Source organism: Salmo salar, chromosome 09 (genome assembly GCF_965601325.2).
Source record: "Salmo salar chromosome 09, fSalSal1, whole genome shotgun sequence".
NCBI lineage: Eukaryota > Metazoa > Chordata > Actinopteri > Salmoniformes > Salmonidae > Salmo > Salmo salar.
In genome coordinates, this window is record NC_138299.1 from 37,325,154 (window position 1) to 37,345,130 (window position 19,977).

Consider the following 19,977-nt stretch of genomic DNA (forward strand, 5'->3'; position numbering starts at 1 on the left):
ACTCTAGGCCTGAATATCATAACACTGGCTTTAGTGAGGAAATGGCCAGCTCTCTTGTTAGTGTCAAATCTAACAATAGCATACTGTCACCGATGAAATAAAATAGAGAAATAATATAAAAAAGAGCTGGAGAATGCTGAGAGAGAGAGAGAGAGAGAGAGAGAGAGAGAGAGAGAGAGAGAGAGAGAGAGAGAGAGAGAGAGAGAGCGAGCTAATGCTTCATATTTGACTGTGAGGCTGTGTGTCAGGTTGTCAGTGTGACTGGTGTGTGTCAGGTTTTGGGTGTCAGTGTGACTGGTGTGTGTCAGGTTTTGGGTGTCAGGTTTTGGGTGTCAGTGTGACTGGCCGTGTGTCAGGTTTTGGGTGTCAGTGTGACTGGTGTGTGTCAGGTTTTGGGTGTCAGTGTGACTGGCTGTGTGTCAGGTTTTGGGTGTCAGTATGACTGGTGTGTGTCAGGTTTTGGGTGTCAGTGTGACTGGCTGTGTGTCAGGTTTTGGGTGTCAGTGTGACTGGTGTGTGTCAGGTTTTGGGTGTCAGTGTGACTGGCTGTGTGTCAGGTTTTGGGTGTCAGTGTGACTGGCTGTGTGTCAGGTTTTGGGTGTCAGTGTGACTGGCTGTGTGTCAGGTTTTGGGTGTCAGTGTGACTGGTGTGTGTCAGGTTTTGGGTGTCAGTGTGACTGGCTATGTGTCAGGTTTGTGGTATCAGTGTGACCGTGTGTGTCAGGTTTTGGGTGTCAGTGTGACTGGTGTGTTCACAGTGGTCCAGCTTATCAGACACGTTCAGACCTAACCCTCTTTTCATATCACAGGAAACTAGGTGGTGAAGCATTCATCCAAGATGGCGATCATCCAAGATTGCGATCATCCAAGATGGCATAGCAGTCAGACCTCTTTCTCTTCGTCATGTCGTGTCCCGTGTATATATCTTTTTATATCTTTTTTCTTCGCATATATTTTTTATATATTTTCTTAACCTCAACTTCAACATACTCTCCAGCAATCCGACTCACCCAACGTGGTATGGATCTGCTATTTTCTTTACTTTCGAATCGGAACCCCCAGCAGAAGCTAGCCAGGTAACTAGCTACTAGCTAGTAGTCAGCTAGCCACTGCTAGCGGTCATCAGCTAACCTTAGCCCGGACAACTCTTGCCAGTCTGCACAGAGCAATTCAAACCAGGGCATATCGGACGTATTTTTCTCCATATCTCCGGATTCCTACCGCAAGCTCAACAGCTGTCAGAGCAGCTCACAGATCACTGCACCTGTACATAGCCCATCTGTAAATAGCCCATCCAACTACCTCATCCCCATACTGTTATTTATTTTGCTCCTTTGCACCCCAGTATCTCTACTTGCACATTCATCTTCTGCACATCTATCACTCCAGTGTTTAATTGCTATATTGTAATTATTTTGCCACTATGGTCTATTTATTGCCTTACCTCCCTTTCCTACCTCATTTGCACAAACGGTATATAGACTTTTTCTATTGTTTTATTGACTGTATGTTTGTTTATTCCATGTGTAACTCTGTGTTGTTTGTGACGCACTGCTTTGCTTTATCTTGGCCAGGTCGCAGTTGTAAATGAGAACTTGTTCTCAACCAGCCTACCTGGTTAAATAAAGGTGAAATAATAATAATAATTGCTCTACATACTCAGTCATCTCATCTCAGATCCACAAAGGGGAGTGAACAAGGGCAGCAAGGAGGGAAGATCTTTTTTGGAATGAAATGCTGACCTGTAGAACCCTCACAAACTTCCTGGTATAGGATAAGGAAGTGTGTGCCTACTCCAAGACCTGCTCAGCATTGAGCTTTTCAATCAGTGACTAACCAGAGGCTGGTTAAACGAACAGCCTGCTACACGTTACACCTGGTAACTCTGGCATTTTACTCCTCATGTTAAACGAGTTAGTAATTTACCCCCAACAACAACAGTGGCTCAACAATAGAAATAGTATCACTAGAACGGACGTAGCCCCTCAGACCACTGCAGTTTGACTGCAATAATCATGAGTGATTCTATACTGAACAAAAATATAAACTCAGCATGTAAAGTGTTGGTCCCAGGTTTCATGAGATGAAATAAAATATCCCAGAAATGTTCCATATGCACAAAAAGTGTATTTCTCTCAAATATTGTGCACACATTTGTTTACATCCCTGTTAGTGAGGGGTATTTATGTTTGTAGTAAAGCCCTTTTGTGGGGGAAAAACTCATTCTGATTGGCTGGGCCTGGTTTCCCAGTGGGTGGGCCTGGCCCACTGATGGCTGCGCCCCTGCCCAGTCATGTGAAATCCATAGATTAGTGACTAATGAATTTATTTAAATTGACTGATTTCCTTACATGAACTGTAAAATATCAGAAATTGTTGCATTTATATTTTTGATCAGTATATTTCTATAGGCTCAACAATGATTGACACTTCATAGACTTCTGTCAGGTATACACATTGCATATTTATTGCCAGTTTGAGTACAATACAAAAATATTGGTTAAATAAAAGCTCTGTGTTGTAACATTAAGCATTTTGTTCATTTCAAAATATAGTAACAAAATAGAGTATAATATTTTAATGTTTTACAAAAGCTTTGAATCTTCATTCCTGCCGGCATGTGTGTTTAAAAGCCTTTCATTTTTGTAAAGCAGATACTAATTTGCATAACACACTATTCCAATCTATGCTAATTTAATTTTGAATACATTTAGCAGAGCACTTAGTAAAGCTACTCCTGCCCATAACACACTGCAGAGGAATCTAATTAGGGGTTGCAAAATTCTAGTAACTTTCCAAATATTCCCAGATTTTCCAGAAATCCCAGTTGGTAGATTGCCGGAATCAGTAAGGAATAAGCAAGAAATCCATAATCCTCCAAATTTTTTGGGAATACCTGGGAATATTGTAAGTTACCGAAATTTTGCAACCCTAAATCTGCTACGGTACATTAGAATATTCCGACCTAGCCTGTTGCCAGTGTGTGCTTAGCTAACATTCCACTCCTTGAAGGCAACTCCGTGTCAAGGAGTGGAATGTTAGCTATAAAGACTGGCAACCGGGCTAACTCTGACCTTCATCCCCCACCACTATCCTTCTCCTATCCTTGATTCCCAGATCCTTTCAAGAGGACCACTTCTTTAGGTTCAAGTGAAAGTCCATATGGATGTTCCTTATGTGTGACTACAGACATACAGTTCATGACTGACTAGGCATTTGAACCTGTGTCGATTGTATATGTGTCTTACTCAATATAGCAGTGCAAGAAGCAGAGTTGGCAGGTAGGCCCACTGTAGCCATTGCTACTCAAAAGAATGCAGCATATCACCCTGTGGTATAAGTATGGTGATGTTTTGTGCTATATATTGTATTTAAGTTTAACATTTATTTAAAAGCCTCCTAAGAGCTAGATATGTTGAATAAATATATTGAAGAAGCGCATTGCATAAGTTGTTTATAGATAACAGTAGACTGGTATAAATATTCAGTTCAAATCCAGCATACACTCAACTGTAATACTATGTATGCCTTCAATACAGTTTTGTACAAGTAGGGCCGGCATGCACTTTCCTTCTATTTTTCCTTAAGAATAAAGTTGTTCAGTCATTTAACGTTCACAATGACAGACGAAGACAGCCCTCTGAGACCTTCCCAGACAGAGAACAGACACAGATTATACTTCAACATTCTGAGACGAGACAGGCTTCAGTCGAACTAACACACGCTCACCCCCATTCCCAACAAAAGCTAACAGTTCAAATGTAATCAAATTGAAAACATCGGCAAACTATTTGTGGGTTATAACCTCGTAAAGCCATGTGTGATAGGACACTAATAGAATAACTGGATTTGGTCTCCATTTCCCTAGCAAACCTTAGGTCAGTAAAACACACTTACAGGGACAAATAGAAATGTGAGTGAATGACAGAAGTCCACACTGGACTGCAAGATCAGTGAGTGAGTGAGTGAGTGAGTGAGTGAGTGAGTGAGTGAGTGAGAGAGAGAGAGAGAGAGGAAAAAGTCAAGGTTTAGAGGTTCATTGCGTCATTTTAAGAGTTTGCTCAAAAAAATGCCCCTCTCCCATAACAGCGGCTATTTCCATCTTATAATCTGGGCCCTGCTGAACATTACATATAAAAAACAAAGTAAATTTAGCATCTAGAACACTCTGTGGTCCAAGAAAAAGTCAGGGGCCATAGTACAAGGCTTTATAATTGCTATATTCACCAAACGGTTTAACTGTGCCAAGGGATCATTACGAAAGTGTTCAAATATAGCATAGAACCTTGAGAAAAGAAAGCATACTGTTTAAACATGCATACCTACAGTACAGTATAAGTACAATGTATTTGGACAGTCAAAAGTGGGACATCCTGTATACCATTACTGACTGACTTGCTTTATCATGCATCTGTTAGATTTCAGTTGACTCATGATAGAATAGATATTGTGTTTTGGGGGACATGAGAACATCCTGCATCTAGAATGTCTACTATTCCTGATCATTGAAGTGCTAGGCTGTCATTAACACAGTGCTACAATCAATAAGGGTAATCTATGCAAAAGGCATTATGTACAGGTTAAATATAAAGCTTTAAAAACATCTTACACTCATCCAAGAAAAAAAAAGCATAATGTTATTTGCGAGGGTTAAAAGCAGTTTAAAAATGTGTTATCCACACTAGTCTTTAAAATGGCAGCAAACCATGATAGGTATTTTTGGTATATGATAGATCACACTCAGTTATTTTTTAAGACCATGTAAGCATAATTTCACCCTTTAAATAAAGGCAATAAAAATCCACCTCCTTATCCCACATTATCTCCACTCCCTACTCCAACATTATGCTAAGTGTTTGGTGGCCATTAGTTACTGTGGTAGTGTGAATAGGAGTGTGGAGCGCTGTTCTCTGTGAAATGCTGCCAGCCTGTGTGATAGAGGGGCTGAATTGGCCTGACTGTGTGAGAACAGCTGAGGTCACCCACCCACACACTGACACATACAGCAGAAACGCATTCACACACTGACACACACTCACTGACCCAAACTGCACACACACACACACACACACACACACACACACACACACACACACACACACACACACACACACACACACACACACACACACACACACAGAATGGATTGAGGGTGAAGAGCAATGGTCTTCATAATCCTATATCTCCTCTCCTATGTGGGTGGAGGTCCGTGGTAACGGAGCATGATGTTGAAGGAGCGGGCAAAGTTGTTGGACAGAGAGCAGCTGGAGCCTTCGTCCATCCAGGGCAGGAAGAAGGCAAAGAGGAGCAGAGCCAACAGCAGGAGCCAGAGGGGCAGGGCCACCCGACACACACGGTACAGCAGGCCTGGAGTCTTCTCCTGCAGGGAGTCAATATAGAGACGTTACACACACACACACACACACACACACACACACACTGTATATATACACATGGAACACACACACATACACATGCACCTAGTCAAATACACAAACACACTAGTGTGTACAAACAAACACATTTTAATTCACGTAATTCAACCCATCAATTTTTGGGGGGTAAACAGCTGGGCTTGAGAAATGAAAATTCATAGACAGAGCAAAGACGGACCATCCATGAGATCAAAATGATAGTCCCTTTAAAGGGAGTGTATACTGAGTCACTTCAACATGGGTCACACAGTAGGGTCACTGTTAGCTAGCTAGGTAAACAACATAGAAAAGGCTCACAGCCCCCTCAATATAATCAGGATTGTGATGCACACACACACACACACACACACACACACACACACACACAGAGAGAGAGTGTTCTTCCAAGTGAAGCGAGAAAATCCTCACCCACTCACTCACTCATGCTCACTATCTTAACAAGACTGCTCCATCAACTGCCAAGACATTGCTGTGAGTGACACTACAGCTTCTTTCATCTGTGTCTGCTGTTATTTTTCTCATATCAACAACCTGGGGGTAAACTTAGTTAGCTATCCTCCTTATTTTTAGCCAGCCATGCACCTGCTGTGTTCACAGCTCACTGATAGAGACACAGCGAGAGACAGCGAGCGAGAGACACAGAGAGCGAGAGACACAGAGAGCGAGAGACACAGAGAGCGAGAGACACAGAGCGAGAGACACAGAGCGAGAGACACAGAGAGCGAGAGACACAGAGCGAGAGACACAGAGCGAGAGACACAGAGCGAGAGACACAGAGCGAGACAGAGAGAGACAGCGAGAGAGAGAGACAGCGAGAGAGAGAGACAGCGAGAGAGAGACAGCGAGAGAGAGACAGCGAGAGAGAGAGAGACAGCAAGAGAAAAAGAGACAGAGCGAGAGAGAAAGAGAAACAGAGAGAAAGTAAAGAAGGCATCAATCTAGCATCAATCTAGCAGTAAAAAACATCAATAATATATTCAGGCAAATGGCAAAAGAAGCACAACTGAAATTGATAAAACTGTTTTAATGCAGATTGTAAAATAAGGAAAAAAACACTATCCAACCAAAAGCACAGAGACCCAAATAATGGTGAATTACGCCTTCATTACTGTGAGACTTTTAAACTCTATAAACGTTCACTCAGAACCAAAACAGCAAGCAGCTGACACTAATTGAGGAGTCCATAAACACAAATAACTTCTGTTTCAAAATTGGAAAACCCCCCCCCAAAAAAAAATCTACAGGAATTAGCGATACAAAATGGTGATATTTGGACAGCCCAGTTTAAAACACTCTACAACACTGTTCAAATTGACCCACATGCAGAACAATGCCAAATTCATGAGAAGTTGAATGGATTTGAAAAAGCTATAGAGGACAATCAAAATCCACTGGACGCCCCAATTACTGACCAGGAGCTTTATAAGAAACTTCAGGCCCTCAAATTTAAAAAGCATGTGGACCTGATGGCATCCTAAATGAGATGCTCAAACTCATTAGTGCAAAATGTCAATTGGCTATATTAAAACTGTTCAATTTGATCCTGAGTGTAGGTTATTTCCCTGACATCTGGAATCAAGGACTCATAACCCCCCCAATCTTTAAGAACAAAGATGAATTTGACCCTAACAACTCCAGAGGCATTTGTGTGAACAGTAACCTGGGGAAGGTTTTCTGTAGTAATATAAATGTAATAGTTCTAAACTTCCTTAATAAGCACAATGTCTTGAGTAAAATCCTAATTGGATTTATACAAAAACATCGCACGACCGATCATATTTACACCCTAACAGATTAACATGTCCACCAAAATAATACCAAAATGTACGCTTGCTTTATCGACTTCCAAAAATAATTAGATTATATTTGGCATACAGGACTGTTTTCCAAAGTTATTGAAAGTGGTGTAAGGAGCTAAACAGATGACATAATTAAATGGCAATATGTGCAGCATCAAAATTGGCAAGAAAATAACAGAATTCCTTAACCAGGGGCGGGGCCTTCGCCAGGGTTGCAATCTGAGCCCTGCACCCTTCAATATTTACATCAACGAATTGGCCACAATTCTAGAACAATCCTCAGCCCCTGGTGTTAGTCTCCACAATTCAGAAGTTAAATGCCTGATCTTCACAGGTGACCTATACATGCTGTCATCTACAGCACATGGCCAACAGCAAAGCCTGGATCTTCTAGAGCAGTACTGCCAGACCTGGGCCCTGGCAGTAAACCCCAAAAATACTAAAATAATGATTTTCCAGAGAAGATCCAGATCTCAGGGAATTAGACCAAAGTTCTCAATTGGTACAAAATATATAGAGTACTGCACACAGGTTTAAAAATAAGCTCAACTGGACACCTTAATAAAGCAGGAAATGAACTGAGAGAAAATGCATGCAGGGCCTTCTACGCCAATAAAAAACAAATTCAAATTGAAATACCTATTAAAACGTGACTAAAACTAATTGAATGTGTCATGGAACCAATAGCACTTTATGGCAGCGAGGTGGTGGGTCCACTTGCAAAACAAGATTTCACCCAATGGGGAAAACACCCAATTGAAACCCTGCATGCAGATTTCTGTAAGATTCTCCTACATGTCCAGAGGAAAACTACAAACAATGCATGCAGGGCAGAATTAAACCAATATCCACTAATAATAAAAACTCAAAAAAAGAGCAATTAAGTTTCGGAAACATATAAAATACAGTGACCCCCTGTCAGATCATTACCAAGCCCGACAATGCCAAGAGCTGAGCAAAGAAAATAGTCCCCTCATCCAGCTGGTCCTGGAGCTGAGTTCACAAACCTGTTCTACTAACACACTGAAGCCTCAGGACCAGAACATCCAATCAATCAGAATAAAACAAATTACAACACAGTCAAAACAAAACTACATTCCTTATTGGGAAACACAAGCACAAAGGACAATGCAGTGCAACCTGCCCCTAAATCGACAGTACACCATGGCTAACTATTTGACCATGGTTACTGATCAAAACCTTTTACAAAGTCCAGGCTCAGTGAGCACAGCCTTGCCATTGAGAAGGGTAGGCACAGAAAAACCTGGCTCCCTGTAGAGGAAAGGCTGTACAACCACTGCACCACAGCAGAACCCAAGACAGAGCTGCATTTCCTGAGAACATTTTAAAATATAAAACAATTAGAGTTACACTAAACTTGAAACCCAAAATGTAATTTAAGGTGCCCCAAAGCTTTTTACTCTTATTCGTTATATAATTTATCTTTGTTTCATAGTGTACTTTATTTTTATTTCTATTTAGTTTAGTCACATGATTTCTTAATTTGCAGTATGTTTGCCAATCAGTTGGGCTGCCAGACTTATTTGCCATACCTTTTGCCTCATCCCTCTCAACCATAACATTTTTAAATTCCTCATCAATCCAATGAGATTTAACAGTTTTTACAGTCATTTTCTTAATGGTGCGTGCTTATCAGTAACTGGAATAAGTAGTTTCATAAATGCGTCAAGTGCAGCGTCTGGTTGCTCCTCATTACACACCACAGACCAGCAAATATTATTTACATTATCAACATATGAATCACTACAAAACTTATTGTATGACCTCTTATACACTATATTAGGCCCAGCCTTTGAAACTTTGGTTTTCCTAGATATGGGAATTATATTTTGATCACTATATCATATGAATTTGGCTACTGCTTTAAAGCAAATATCTGCAGCGTTAATAAAGATGTGATCAATACATGTTGATGATTTCATTCCTGTGCTGTTTGTAACTACCCTGGTAGGTTGACTGACAACCTGTTCCAGGCTGCAGGCACTGGTTACAGTTTGACGTTTTTTCCTGAGTGGGCAGCTTGATGATAGCCAGTCAAATATTTAAATCACCCAGAAAATATACTTTTCTGTTGATATCACATACATTATCAAGCATTCGCACATATTATCCAGATACTGACTGTAGAGATATTTGCATTCCTCAGGCTGCAGCTTAGCCGCTCTTGGGTAGGGGGCAGTATTTTCACGGCCAGATGAAAAACGTACCCAAATTAAAACGGCCTACTACTCGGGCCCAGGAACTAGAATATGCATATTATTAGTCGATTTGGATAGAAAACACTCTTACGTTTCTAAAACTGTTTGAATGATGTCTGTGAGTATAACAGAACTCATACGGCAGGCAACAACCTGAAAAAAATATAACCAGGAAGTGGGAAATCTGGAGCTTGTAGTCTTTTCAAGTTATTGCCTATCCAACACACAGTGACTTAGGGTTAATTTTGCACTTCCTAAGGCTTCCACTAGATGTCAAGAGTCTTTAGAACCTAGTTTCAGGCTTTTGCAGTGAACAGAGAGCGAACAAGAAGGCCAGGGAGTTGGTGACTCAGGGAAGGACATGAGTTCATTGGCGCGCAATCACGTGATGAGGTAGTTGTGTTCCAAAACGTTTTTCAAGACATTGGAATCGTCCGGTTGGAATATTATGGAAGTTCTATGTTAAAAAGGCCCTAAAGATTGATTCTATACAACGTTTGACACGTTTCAATGAACGTAAATATAGCTTTTTTTTTTACTTTTCGTCATGAAATTTGGGGCGCGCTTCCTACATTTGGAGTAGCTTACTGAATGCGCAAACAACAAGGAGGTATTTGGACATAAATTATGGACTTTACCAAACAAAACAACATCTATTGTGGACCTGGGATTCCTGGAAGTGCCTTCTGATGAAGATCATCAAAGGTAAGTGAAAATTTATAATGCTATTTATGATTTTAGATGACTCCAAAATGGCGGGTATCTGTATTGCCTAGTGTATGTTTCTGAGCGCCGTACTCAGATTATTGCAAAGCATGCTTTCCCCGTGAAGCTTTTTTGAAATCTGTCACAGCGGTTGCATAAAGGAGATGGTTATCTAAAATTCTTTGAATAACAGTTTAATATTTTATCAACGTTTATGATGAGTATTTTTGTACATTTTTGTGCTGATTCACCGCCAGTATTGGAGGCAAAATATTTTCTGAACATCACGCACCAATGTAAAATGCTGTTTTTGGATATAAATATGAACTTTATCGAACAAAACATACATGTATTGTCTAACATTGAGTCCTAGGAGTGTCATCTGATGAAGATCGTCAAAGGTTAGTGCTTAATTTTAGCTGAATTTCTGGTATTTGTGACCCCTCTCCTGCTTGGAAAATGGCTGTGTGGTTTTTCTTGTGTTGTACCTGTCCTAACATAATCTAACTTTATGCTTTCGCTGTAAAGCCTTTTTGAAATCGGACAATGGGGTTACATTAAGGAGAAGTGTACCTTTAAAATGGTGTAAAATAGTTGTATGTTTGAGAACTTTGAATTATGGCCCTTTTGTTGATTTGAATTTGGCGCTCTGATTTTTCACTGGCTGTTGAATAGTGTGAACTGTGGGTGGGACGCTAGCATCCCAGGCCACAAGTTTCTCCAGTTTGAACTACACTGAATATTAAAGGAATGTTTGACCAAGACAAAATCATTGAGACTGATTGTTAACTGTACCTTAGCTGTCCTGGTGTGTTCCTCTCGGCCAGCAGCACTGGCACCCTGCTGGAAATAAAGAAAACATACAGGTCAATATACTGCATGTGCTTAATCAGCAGTTATCATATTCAAAATGGCAAAAATATTAGCTGTAAAACTGCAAATTTTTCTCTCCAACTCCATAGCAAAATGGGTAAAATTGCAGGAAACAAACTTTAAAATGTGTTTTTTCCCCTCTTCAATGTCACTAAAATGCAAGATGGGGGGTATGGATGTGGGTATGTAGATGATAAATTTAGTTTTTTTTGTGGCCCCAAAAACATCAAAGTTGCCCATCCCTGTGGTAGACCAATGTATCATCTCTTTATTATAGGATACTCTTTAACGCCCTCTGCTGGATGTACATTTTACACAGCACCCTATTCCCTATATATTGCACTACTTTTGTCCAGAGCTACAGTATATTCATGGCTTGTTTCGTTACAATATTATTTTGAACGTTCGTTCTGGACTGATGCCTATCTGAGCATTCTACACAATGCATCATCAATGAGCGCTGATGAAGATTTCATCAAAAGTGCATTACAGTGGCTTGGAAATACAATGCCCTTCAAAAGGAGGCAAATAATTAGTAGGAAAACCTTGTGTCATCATTTTGATGTCGCCAGATTGACTTTAGATGCAGTATAATGTTAGCTACGATTGAGGGGAGGACACTGGCTTTTAGCTAGCTACCATTAGCATAGTTGGCTATTTTTGCAAAACTTTGCTAGCTAATGACAACATTTCCATACATTTTCTAAAGTAAATTTGACGACATGATAATGCTGGCAAAGTTGTTTCCTACTAAACATTTGACTACTTTAGCAACATAAACATTTTTCCAGGCAGTCGTTAGCCTCCGTCCAGAATGACTGGGCTTATCATGACTTCAGAGCACCTCCATCACACCGCTGGTAGAGGGCAGCTTGAGAACGTTCATAACAATGGAATGACATGACCGAGTGACAGAGGTGCAACCTATGAATAGGTCCTAGTCAAAAATAGTGCACTATAAAAAGGGAATAGGGTGCCATTTTAGAGGCACAATACAATATTTGCACAGTATTGTTTACCTTGACATTCAGCAGGGCCTTGAGGTCTCCAACGTCCTTCAGTTTGGACTTGTAAAGCATCCAGCGATAACGTATCTCCTCCATACCCACATCCTCAGCCCCACGGTCAGCCCTGGCCCCGGCTACAGCCCAAGCCATCAGTAGTAGCTGGAACTGCTCCTGACCCCAGTCCACACTGGACCGCAAGGTCTGTGGGAGTGAGGAGAGGGAGGGGTGAGAGAGGGAGGGAGATGGTGGAAAGATAGAGTGAGGAAGAGAGGAGTAAGAAAGAGAGAGGGGGAGAGAGAGGGAGGGATAGAAAGAGAGGAAGAGAGGGGGAAGAAACAGAGAGGGAGGGATAGAAAGAGAGAGAGAGGGGGATGAAAGAGAGGGAGGGATAGAAAGAGAGGGGAAGAGAGAGAGGGGGAAGAAAGAGAGAGGCGGAGAGACAGAGAGGGAGGGATAGAAAGAGAGAGGAAGAGAGCGAGAGAGAGGGAGAGAGAGAGGGGGAAGAGAGAAGGGGAGTGAACAACAGGGGGACGGAGAACTGTTGCATGTGGCTGAGGGATAAGCAGGAGAATTGCTGCATCATGTAATAACAATAAGCAATGTGTCAGTGAGTAATGTCTACACAGGATCTTTGCACAGGAGAATTCAGGCCGCAGTAAATCCTGAAGCAATAATCCTTCATATCTACTGAAACACACACAGTATATCCCCAATCAAACATCTCCAATCCCCCGTCTGCCTTGAATCAATGTCCATTGTCTGCTGACTGAATTTGAAGCGTTCTCTGTGCTCCCATACTGACAGATACATCCTAACCACTAACATGGCCTGCTAGTGTCCCAAATGACACCCTATTCCCTTTATAGTGCACTACACAGCCCTATTTCAAAAGTAGTGCACTAAATAGAGAATAGGGTGCCATTTTGGATGTAACCTGTCTGACTGTCAGGCAGCTTGTGGTTGTGATGTAACCCGTCTGACTGTCAGGCAGCTTGTGGTTGTGATGTAACCCATCTGACTGTCAGGCAGCTTGTGGTTGGGATGTAACCCATCTGACTGTCAGGCAGCTTGTGGTTGGGATGTAACCCGTCTGACTGTCAGGCAGCTTGTGGTTGGGATGTAACCCATCTGACTGTCAGGCAGCTTGTGGTTGTGATGTAACCTGTCTGACTGTCAGGCAGCTTGTGGTTGTGATGTAACCCGTCTGACTGTCAGGCAGCTTGTGGTTGGGATGTAACCTGTCTGTCAATTCAGCTGCCAAAAGTTATTTTAGTCTTCTAGAGGAAGGCCAGAAGGTTTGTGAATTTGTCAGGGCCTCGCTGTAAGGTATGTTTATACCTTCCTAGGGTTTTGTTTGGTGCACTCTGAACATAATGTCCTCCAGATGAAATACACGTTTTATCATGTAGCATGCATATTACTTCAAAAATAACTTGCCTTAAGCAATCTCTAACCATAAGACGGCCACAGACCTAGAGTAACTTATAATTTTTGTGTAAATATAAACAAGAATGGAATACTGGAAATGCAATACTGTATATTTCTGAGAAGAAACATCAGCACCAACCATGAGTGTGTTCTGCCTGATCTTGAGTTCTTTGGTGCTCAGTGTTCCCTCTGTGCTGAGAATCCCTGAGAGTGTATCGTTCTCCTTCTGTAGCCAGGCCTCAAACTCCCTCCTCCTGTCCTCATAGTCCCCTGCACTCAGGGTTGCCCCAAGACCTGCCTGAAGGACCCCAACAACAACATTATCAGCAACAACATCAACTTACTGTAGGAAATATATGTAAAAAAAAAAAAAAATTTAAATCAGCTAGCTAATTTTCTTAATATTTCAGTTTATAACAGCAGTTGAATATGGGTTACAGAGTATTGAGAGAAGAGTCAATTATAGCATGCCAATTTGAAGTATATATCTTCCTTTATGAACTAGAAAATGTGCTTATTATGTTTGGAGTTAATAGAATGGGTGGAGCAACCAGACCGTGGTGTGGTGACTTGAGCCCTGTAGCCTTCCAGAGGGTTTTCTAGCAGAGCCTTGCTGGAATGACAAAGTGAGACCATCCATGACTGAATCCTCCATCCTGGTCTTGATAGGCGGGAAAAAGCCTCTGTGTCGCAGATGTCCCCCTTCACTGTGGTCTCTCATTTCACCTGTTCCCTCTTCGTAGTTGCCTCTGTTGCCGTGCCCTAACCCAGAGCCTGACCCCAACCCCACATCTACCTCCATGGCCAGGGATTCAGCCATCCCTCTGGACCTCTGCCCATCCACCCACTCCTCTGTCCGCCCGCTACTGCTGGACCCAGACACCTCCACCACCACTACCCCGCTAACCCTGGTGCCAGAGTCCCCCACTACCCCGCTAACCCTGGAGCCAGAGTCCCCCACTACCCCGCTAACCCTGGAGCCAGAGTCCCCCACTACCCCGCTAACCCTGGAGCCAGAGTCCCCCATTACCCCGCTAACCCTGGAGCCAGAGTCCCCCACTACCCCGCTAACCCTGGAGCCAGAGTCCCCCACTACCCCGCTAACCCTGGAGCCAGAGTCCCCCACTACCCCGCTAACCCCGGAGCCAGAGTCCCCCACTACCCCACTAACCCCAGAGCCAGAGTCCCCCACTACCCCGCTAACCCTGGAGCCAGAGTCCCCCATTACCCCACTAACCCTGGAGCCAGAGTCCCCCACTACCCCGCTAACCCTGGAGCCAGAGTCCCCCATTACCCCACTAACCCTGGAGCCAGAGTCCCCCATTACCCCACTAACCCTGGAGCCAGAGTCCCCCACTACCCCGCTAACCCTGGAGCCAGAGTCCCCCATTACCCCACTAACCCTGGAGCCAGAGTCCCCCATTACCCCACTAACCCTGGAGCCAGAGTCCCCCATTACCCCACTAACCCTGGAGCCAGAGTCCCCCACTACCCCGCTAACCCTGGAGCCAGAGTCCCCCATTACCCCACTAACCCTGGAGCCAGAGTCCCCCACTACCCCGCTAACCCTGGAGCCAGAGTCCCCCATTACCCCACTAACCCTGGAGCCAGAGTCCCCCATTACCCCACTAACCCTGGAGCCAGAGTCCCCCACCACCACCACCACCCCCCCTCCTCCTCCTCCTCCTCCACCATGGGTGCTTCTGCCCCCTGTGTGGCCTGATGTCATCCCTGTGGTTCCCTCCTCTCCCCTCTGACCGTACCCCCCTCTCCAAACGATGGAGGAGTCCACCTCCTCTAGACCCAGGCTGTGCTCACCGCCACCCCTCTCCTTCACCCTTTCCCTCTCCTTGCTTCCACTCCCACCGCCCTGTCCCCGTCTCTGACTGCCCGCCAAGGTTAACGTCATAGGACTCAGTTGTTGACCAAGAGTCTGTCGATCATTGCCCTGTCTCTCCCCATGTTCAGAGAGATCCATAACCTCCATACTGCCCTCAAACGCTCCCTCGACCCAAATACCCTCTTCTGCTCCAAAACTCTCCCCCCCTTCCCCTTGCTCCAACCTTCCTCCTAACCCTGTTCTTCCCCCTCTCCCAGCCCCCACCTCAGAGCTCTGAGAGAGCCAGACCCCATGGCCCTCTCCTGGGGATCTCTCTGGAGCACCCCCCCTACTGCTGCTGGAGCCACTACCCTTGATCATGTCTCCTCCCTCCCCAGGAAAGAGTTCCCTGCCTGGGCCTGGCCTCTCCCCAGCCTGGCCTCTCACCCTCTGGGTGTCTAAGTCAGGGTCCTCAGAGCTGTGCCCATTCAGCAGCCTGGGAACGGAACAACAGACAGTCAGTACTGAAGGCATCTCTTAAGATTGTGTAATTGGCTGCATTAAATACTTTTCACCCAGATGCAGGGACAGCATATGTTATATAATTACTTTTATGTAGAAGGTTTTTGGAGATAAATGTGCACAAGCCATAAGAGGTTGTCGAGGACCTCAACTGAAATCCACTAAACTACAGATGAAGAAGTAGTAGTAGTAGTAGTATTAGTAGTGGTGCCAGATTACTTCTCCCATAGAGACTCTATCATTCACTAGAGTGGAAGATGTCATAGACCTACATAGCTATAGAATGTGATAATGGCAGTCATCTTGGTCAGGAATAAATAACCCTTCTTGTGTTCTATATCTAATTCTATGAGTTTTGCATCCAGCCCGAAGTAGTGTGGTGTACCTGAAGAGGTTGAGGCTGAGGTCATGGAGGGCCATCCAGGACTCCCTCAGGTGCTTCATGTCCCTGAGAATGTGCACCCGGCCCTCCTCAGAGGTCCTCTCCAGCACCCCCTGGCCCTGCACCTCTGTCTGGTGCAGCTGCAGCTCCTTCTCTGGGAACTCACCTAGTGCCCTCTACAGGGCCGGAGGAAGAATAACAGGACAGGACGGGACTTAGGCTGTGGCCACAAAGACTTATGAAAACATATGAAAACAGAAACATATTCATCAGTGTCCGTTTTTTCAAACAAGTTGCACCAAACCAGTGTATACATGTGAAAACAGTCAGTTTCTATGATCTGTGGTTAAAAAGATTTAAAAGAAAATGCTTCTCTGACATCACAGGGTAGGATTAAAAGTAAAAAAAACAGTGCATTTTCAAAACATGTAACATGTTTCTAGCCAGAGGGAGGGCATTTCTTGCTCCCCACGTCACCGCGAATCTCGTAGTATTTGAAAATCACTGTTAAAATGTTTTCACTTTTGATGATGTCATCGGGTAGAACTTTTTATCTTTATAGGTCTCCAAAGCACTCACATCTTTTTATTTTGTAATGTTTTATTTAACTAGGCAAGTTAGTAAAGAACAAATTATGATTTACAATGGACGGCCTACAACGGCCAAACCCAGACGACGCTGGGCCAATAGTGCGCCACTCTATGGACTCCCAATCACGGCCGGTTGTGATACAGCCTGGATTCGAACCAAGGTGTCTGTAGTGACGCCTCAACTACTGAGATGCAGAGCTTTAGACCGCTGCGCCACTCGGGAGCCCAATCCTTGGGTCGCTTGTCTTTTCAGTTTGCTGCAGCTAGCAACTGGAACGAGCTGCAACAAACACTCAAACTGGACAGTTTTATCTCAATCTCTTCATTCAAAGACTCAATCATGGACACTAACTGACAGTTGTGGCTGCTTCGCGTGATGTATTGTTGTCTCTACCTTCTTGCTGTTCTCTGTGCCTAATAATGTTTGTACCCTGTTTTGTGCTTCTACCACGTTGTGTTGCTGCCATGTTGTGTTGCTGCCATGTTGTTTTCATGTTGTGTTGCTACCATGCTGTGTTGTCATGTGTTGCTTCCATGCTGTGTTGTCATGTGTTGCTGACATGCTGTGTTGTTGTCTTAGGTCTCTCTTTATGTAGTGTTGTGTTGTCTCTCTTGTTGTGATGTGTGTTTTGTCCTATATTTTTATTTAAATTTATATACATTTTAATCCCAGCCCCCGCAAGAGGTCTTTTGCCTTTTGGTAGGCCGTAAATTGTAAATAAGAATTTGTTCCTAACTGACTTGCCTAGTTAAAAATAAAAAAATAAAAACATTTCTACAAAACATAGTGAGGGAAAAAAGTATTTGATCCCCTGCTGATTTTGTACGTTTGCCCACTGACAAAGAAATGATCAGTCTATAATTTTAATGGTAGGTTTATTTGAACAGTGAGAGACAGAATAACAACAAAAATATCCAGAAAAACGCATGTCAAAAATGTTATAAATTGATTTGCATTTTAATGAGGGAAATAAGTATTTGACCCCTCTCAATCAGAAAGATTTCTGGCTCCCAGGTGTCTTTTATACAGGTAACGAGCTGAGATTAGGAGCACTCTCAGCTTGTTAGCTGTATAAAAGACACCTGTCCACAGAAGCAATCAATCAATCAGATTCCAAACTCTCCACCATGGCCAAGACCAAAGAGCTCTCCAAGGACAAGATTGTAGACACCAAGGCTGGAATGGGCTACAAGACCATCGCCAAGCAGCTTGGTGAGAAGGTGACAGCAGTTGGTGCAATTATTCGCAAATGGAAGAAACACAAAAGAACTGTCAATCTCCCTCGGCCTGGGGCTCCATGCAAGATCTCACCTCGTGGAGTTGCAATGATCGTGACAACGGTGAGGAATCAGCCCAGAACTACACGGGAGGATCTTGCCAGTGATCTCAAGGCAGCTGGGACCATAGTCACCAAGAAAACAATTGGTAACACACTACGCCGTGAAGGACTGAAATCATGCAGCGCCCGCAAGGTCCCCCTGCTCAAGAAAGCACATATACATGCCCGTCTGAAGTTTGCCAATGAACATCTGAATGATTCAGAGGACAACTGGGTGAAAGTGTGGTGGTCAGATGAGACCAAAATGGAGCTCTTTGGCATCAACTCAACTCGCCATGTTTGGAGGAGGAGGAATGCTGCCTATGACCCCAAGAACACCATCCCCACCGTCAAACATGGAGGTGGAAACATTATGCTTTGGGGGTGTTTTTCTGCTAAGGTGACAGGACAACTTCACCGCATCAAAGGGACAATGGACGGGACCATGTACCGTCAAATCTTGGGTGAGAACCTCCTTCCCTCAGCCAGGGCATTGAAAATGGGTCGTGGATGGGTATTCCAGCATGACAATGACCCAAAACACACGGCCAAGGCAACAAAGGAGTGGCCAAGAAGAAACACATTAAGGTCCTGGAGTGGCTTAGCCAGTCTCCAAACCTAATCCCATAGAAAATCTGTGGAGGGAGCTGAAGGTTCGAGTTGCCAAACGTCAGCCTCGAAACCTTAATGACTTGGAGAAGATCTGCAAAGAGGAGTGGGACAAAATCCCTCCTTAGATGTGTGCAAACCTGGTGGCCAACTACAAGAAACGTCTGACCTCTGATTTCCAACAAGGGTTTTGCCACCAAGTACTAAGTCATGTTTTGCAGAGGGGTCAAATACTTATTTCCCTCATTAAAATACAAATAACTTTATAACATTTTTTACATGCGTTTTTCTGGATTTTTTTGTTGTTATTCTGTCTCTCACTGTTCAAATAAGCCTACCATTAAAATTATAAACTGATCATTTCTTTGTCAGTGGGCAAACGTACAAAATCAGCAGGGGATCAAATACTTTTTCCCCCTCACTGTAACAATTTGACATTGATATTGTGCCGGAGATACTGAAAATGAAGTTAGAAAGTGGTGGCGTTGCCCTTTAAGATAACAGACCAGTACCTCAGTCTTGTGCGGTCTGTTGTCCCATCAACATACTATCCTAGACATAACATACCATACTATACCAGAACATAATAGATACATGTGGAAAGTCAGTACCTCTGCCTCGTGCTGTCTGTTGTCCAGGCTCCACTCCCCAGTAGAACTGCGGTAGGACTCCAGCTTCTGCCTCATAATCATCAACCACTTCTCTACGTTCAGTAGGCTCTCGTGGAAACTCTCGTGTTCCCCGATGCTCTCCTCACTCTTCTTCACCTTTACCTGACACAGAGAGAGACACATCCAAACATGAATGCACAAATACAGTACATATATGTGCCTGATTAACACTATAGTGCCAACCCTAACTGTACTGTTGACTGGGATATTTTCTTTTCACATTGTCCTTTCCAGCACACTTCCAGAAACTATAATGATGCGTAACCCCGGAAAGCCCAGCTCAGCTCAGCTTGGTTCAGTAGCATGAAACGGGTCATTGTTAACCTTTTTCAGAACCTGTGAAGAAAGAATGGAGTTGCCGTCTCTCTCAGAGCCTGTCTTACCCTGACGGACTTGTAAAGGATTCTCCAGTCCCCGTAAAGCCTCTCAAACTGTGTCCTGTTAGCAGAGCTAGACGACACCAGAGTCTCCAGAGCTGTGATGTGGGCCTCACAGTCCTCCAAGTCCTTCTTGATCACCTGAGAGAGGACACAAGCAGTAGCTTATTAATAGTAAAAACATTATAAATTCCTTATGAATGCTTTATAAATGCCTTGCTT

General features: G+C 43.6%; 1 protein-coding gene across 4 annotated transcripts in view; it reads right to left on the reverse strand.

The window, feature by feature from the left end:
* Window positions 1–5,057: 5,057 nt before the first annotated feature.
* The window catches only part of LOC106611262 (uncharacterized), a 38,207-nt gene continuing 23,287 nt past the window's right edge, over window positions 5,058–19,977 (reverse strand). For 3 of the 4 annotated variants that reach the window (XM_014211276.3, XM_045723613.2, XM_082955755.1), the window contains 8 exons: window positions 19,762–19,896; window positions 19,319–19,480; window positions 16,193–16,365; window positions 14,023–15,781; window positions 13,606–13,764; window positions 12,051–12,239; window positions 10,954–11,001; window positions 5,058–5,380 (listed from right to left, as the gene is read on the reverse strand). In XM_014211276.3, coding sequence (XP_014066751.3) covers window positions 5,192–5,380; window positions 10,954–11,001; window positions 12,051–12,239; window positions 13,606–13,764; window positions 14,023–15,781; window positions 16,193–16,365; window positions 19,319–19,480; window positions 19,762–19,896 — 2,814 coding nt within the window. In that variant the 3' untranslated portion in view covers window positions 5,058–5,191. The remainder of the gene's footprint in view (window positions 5,381–10,953; window positions 11,002–12,050; window positions 12,240–13,605; window positions 13,765–14,022; window positions 15,782–16,192; window positions 16,366–19,318; window positions 19,481–19,761; window positions 19,897–19,977) is intronic. The other variant, XM_082955754.1, reaches the window with a different exon arrangement.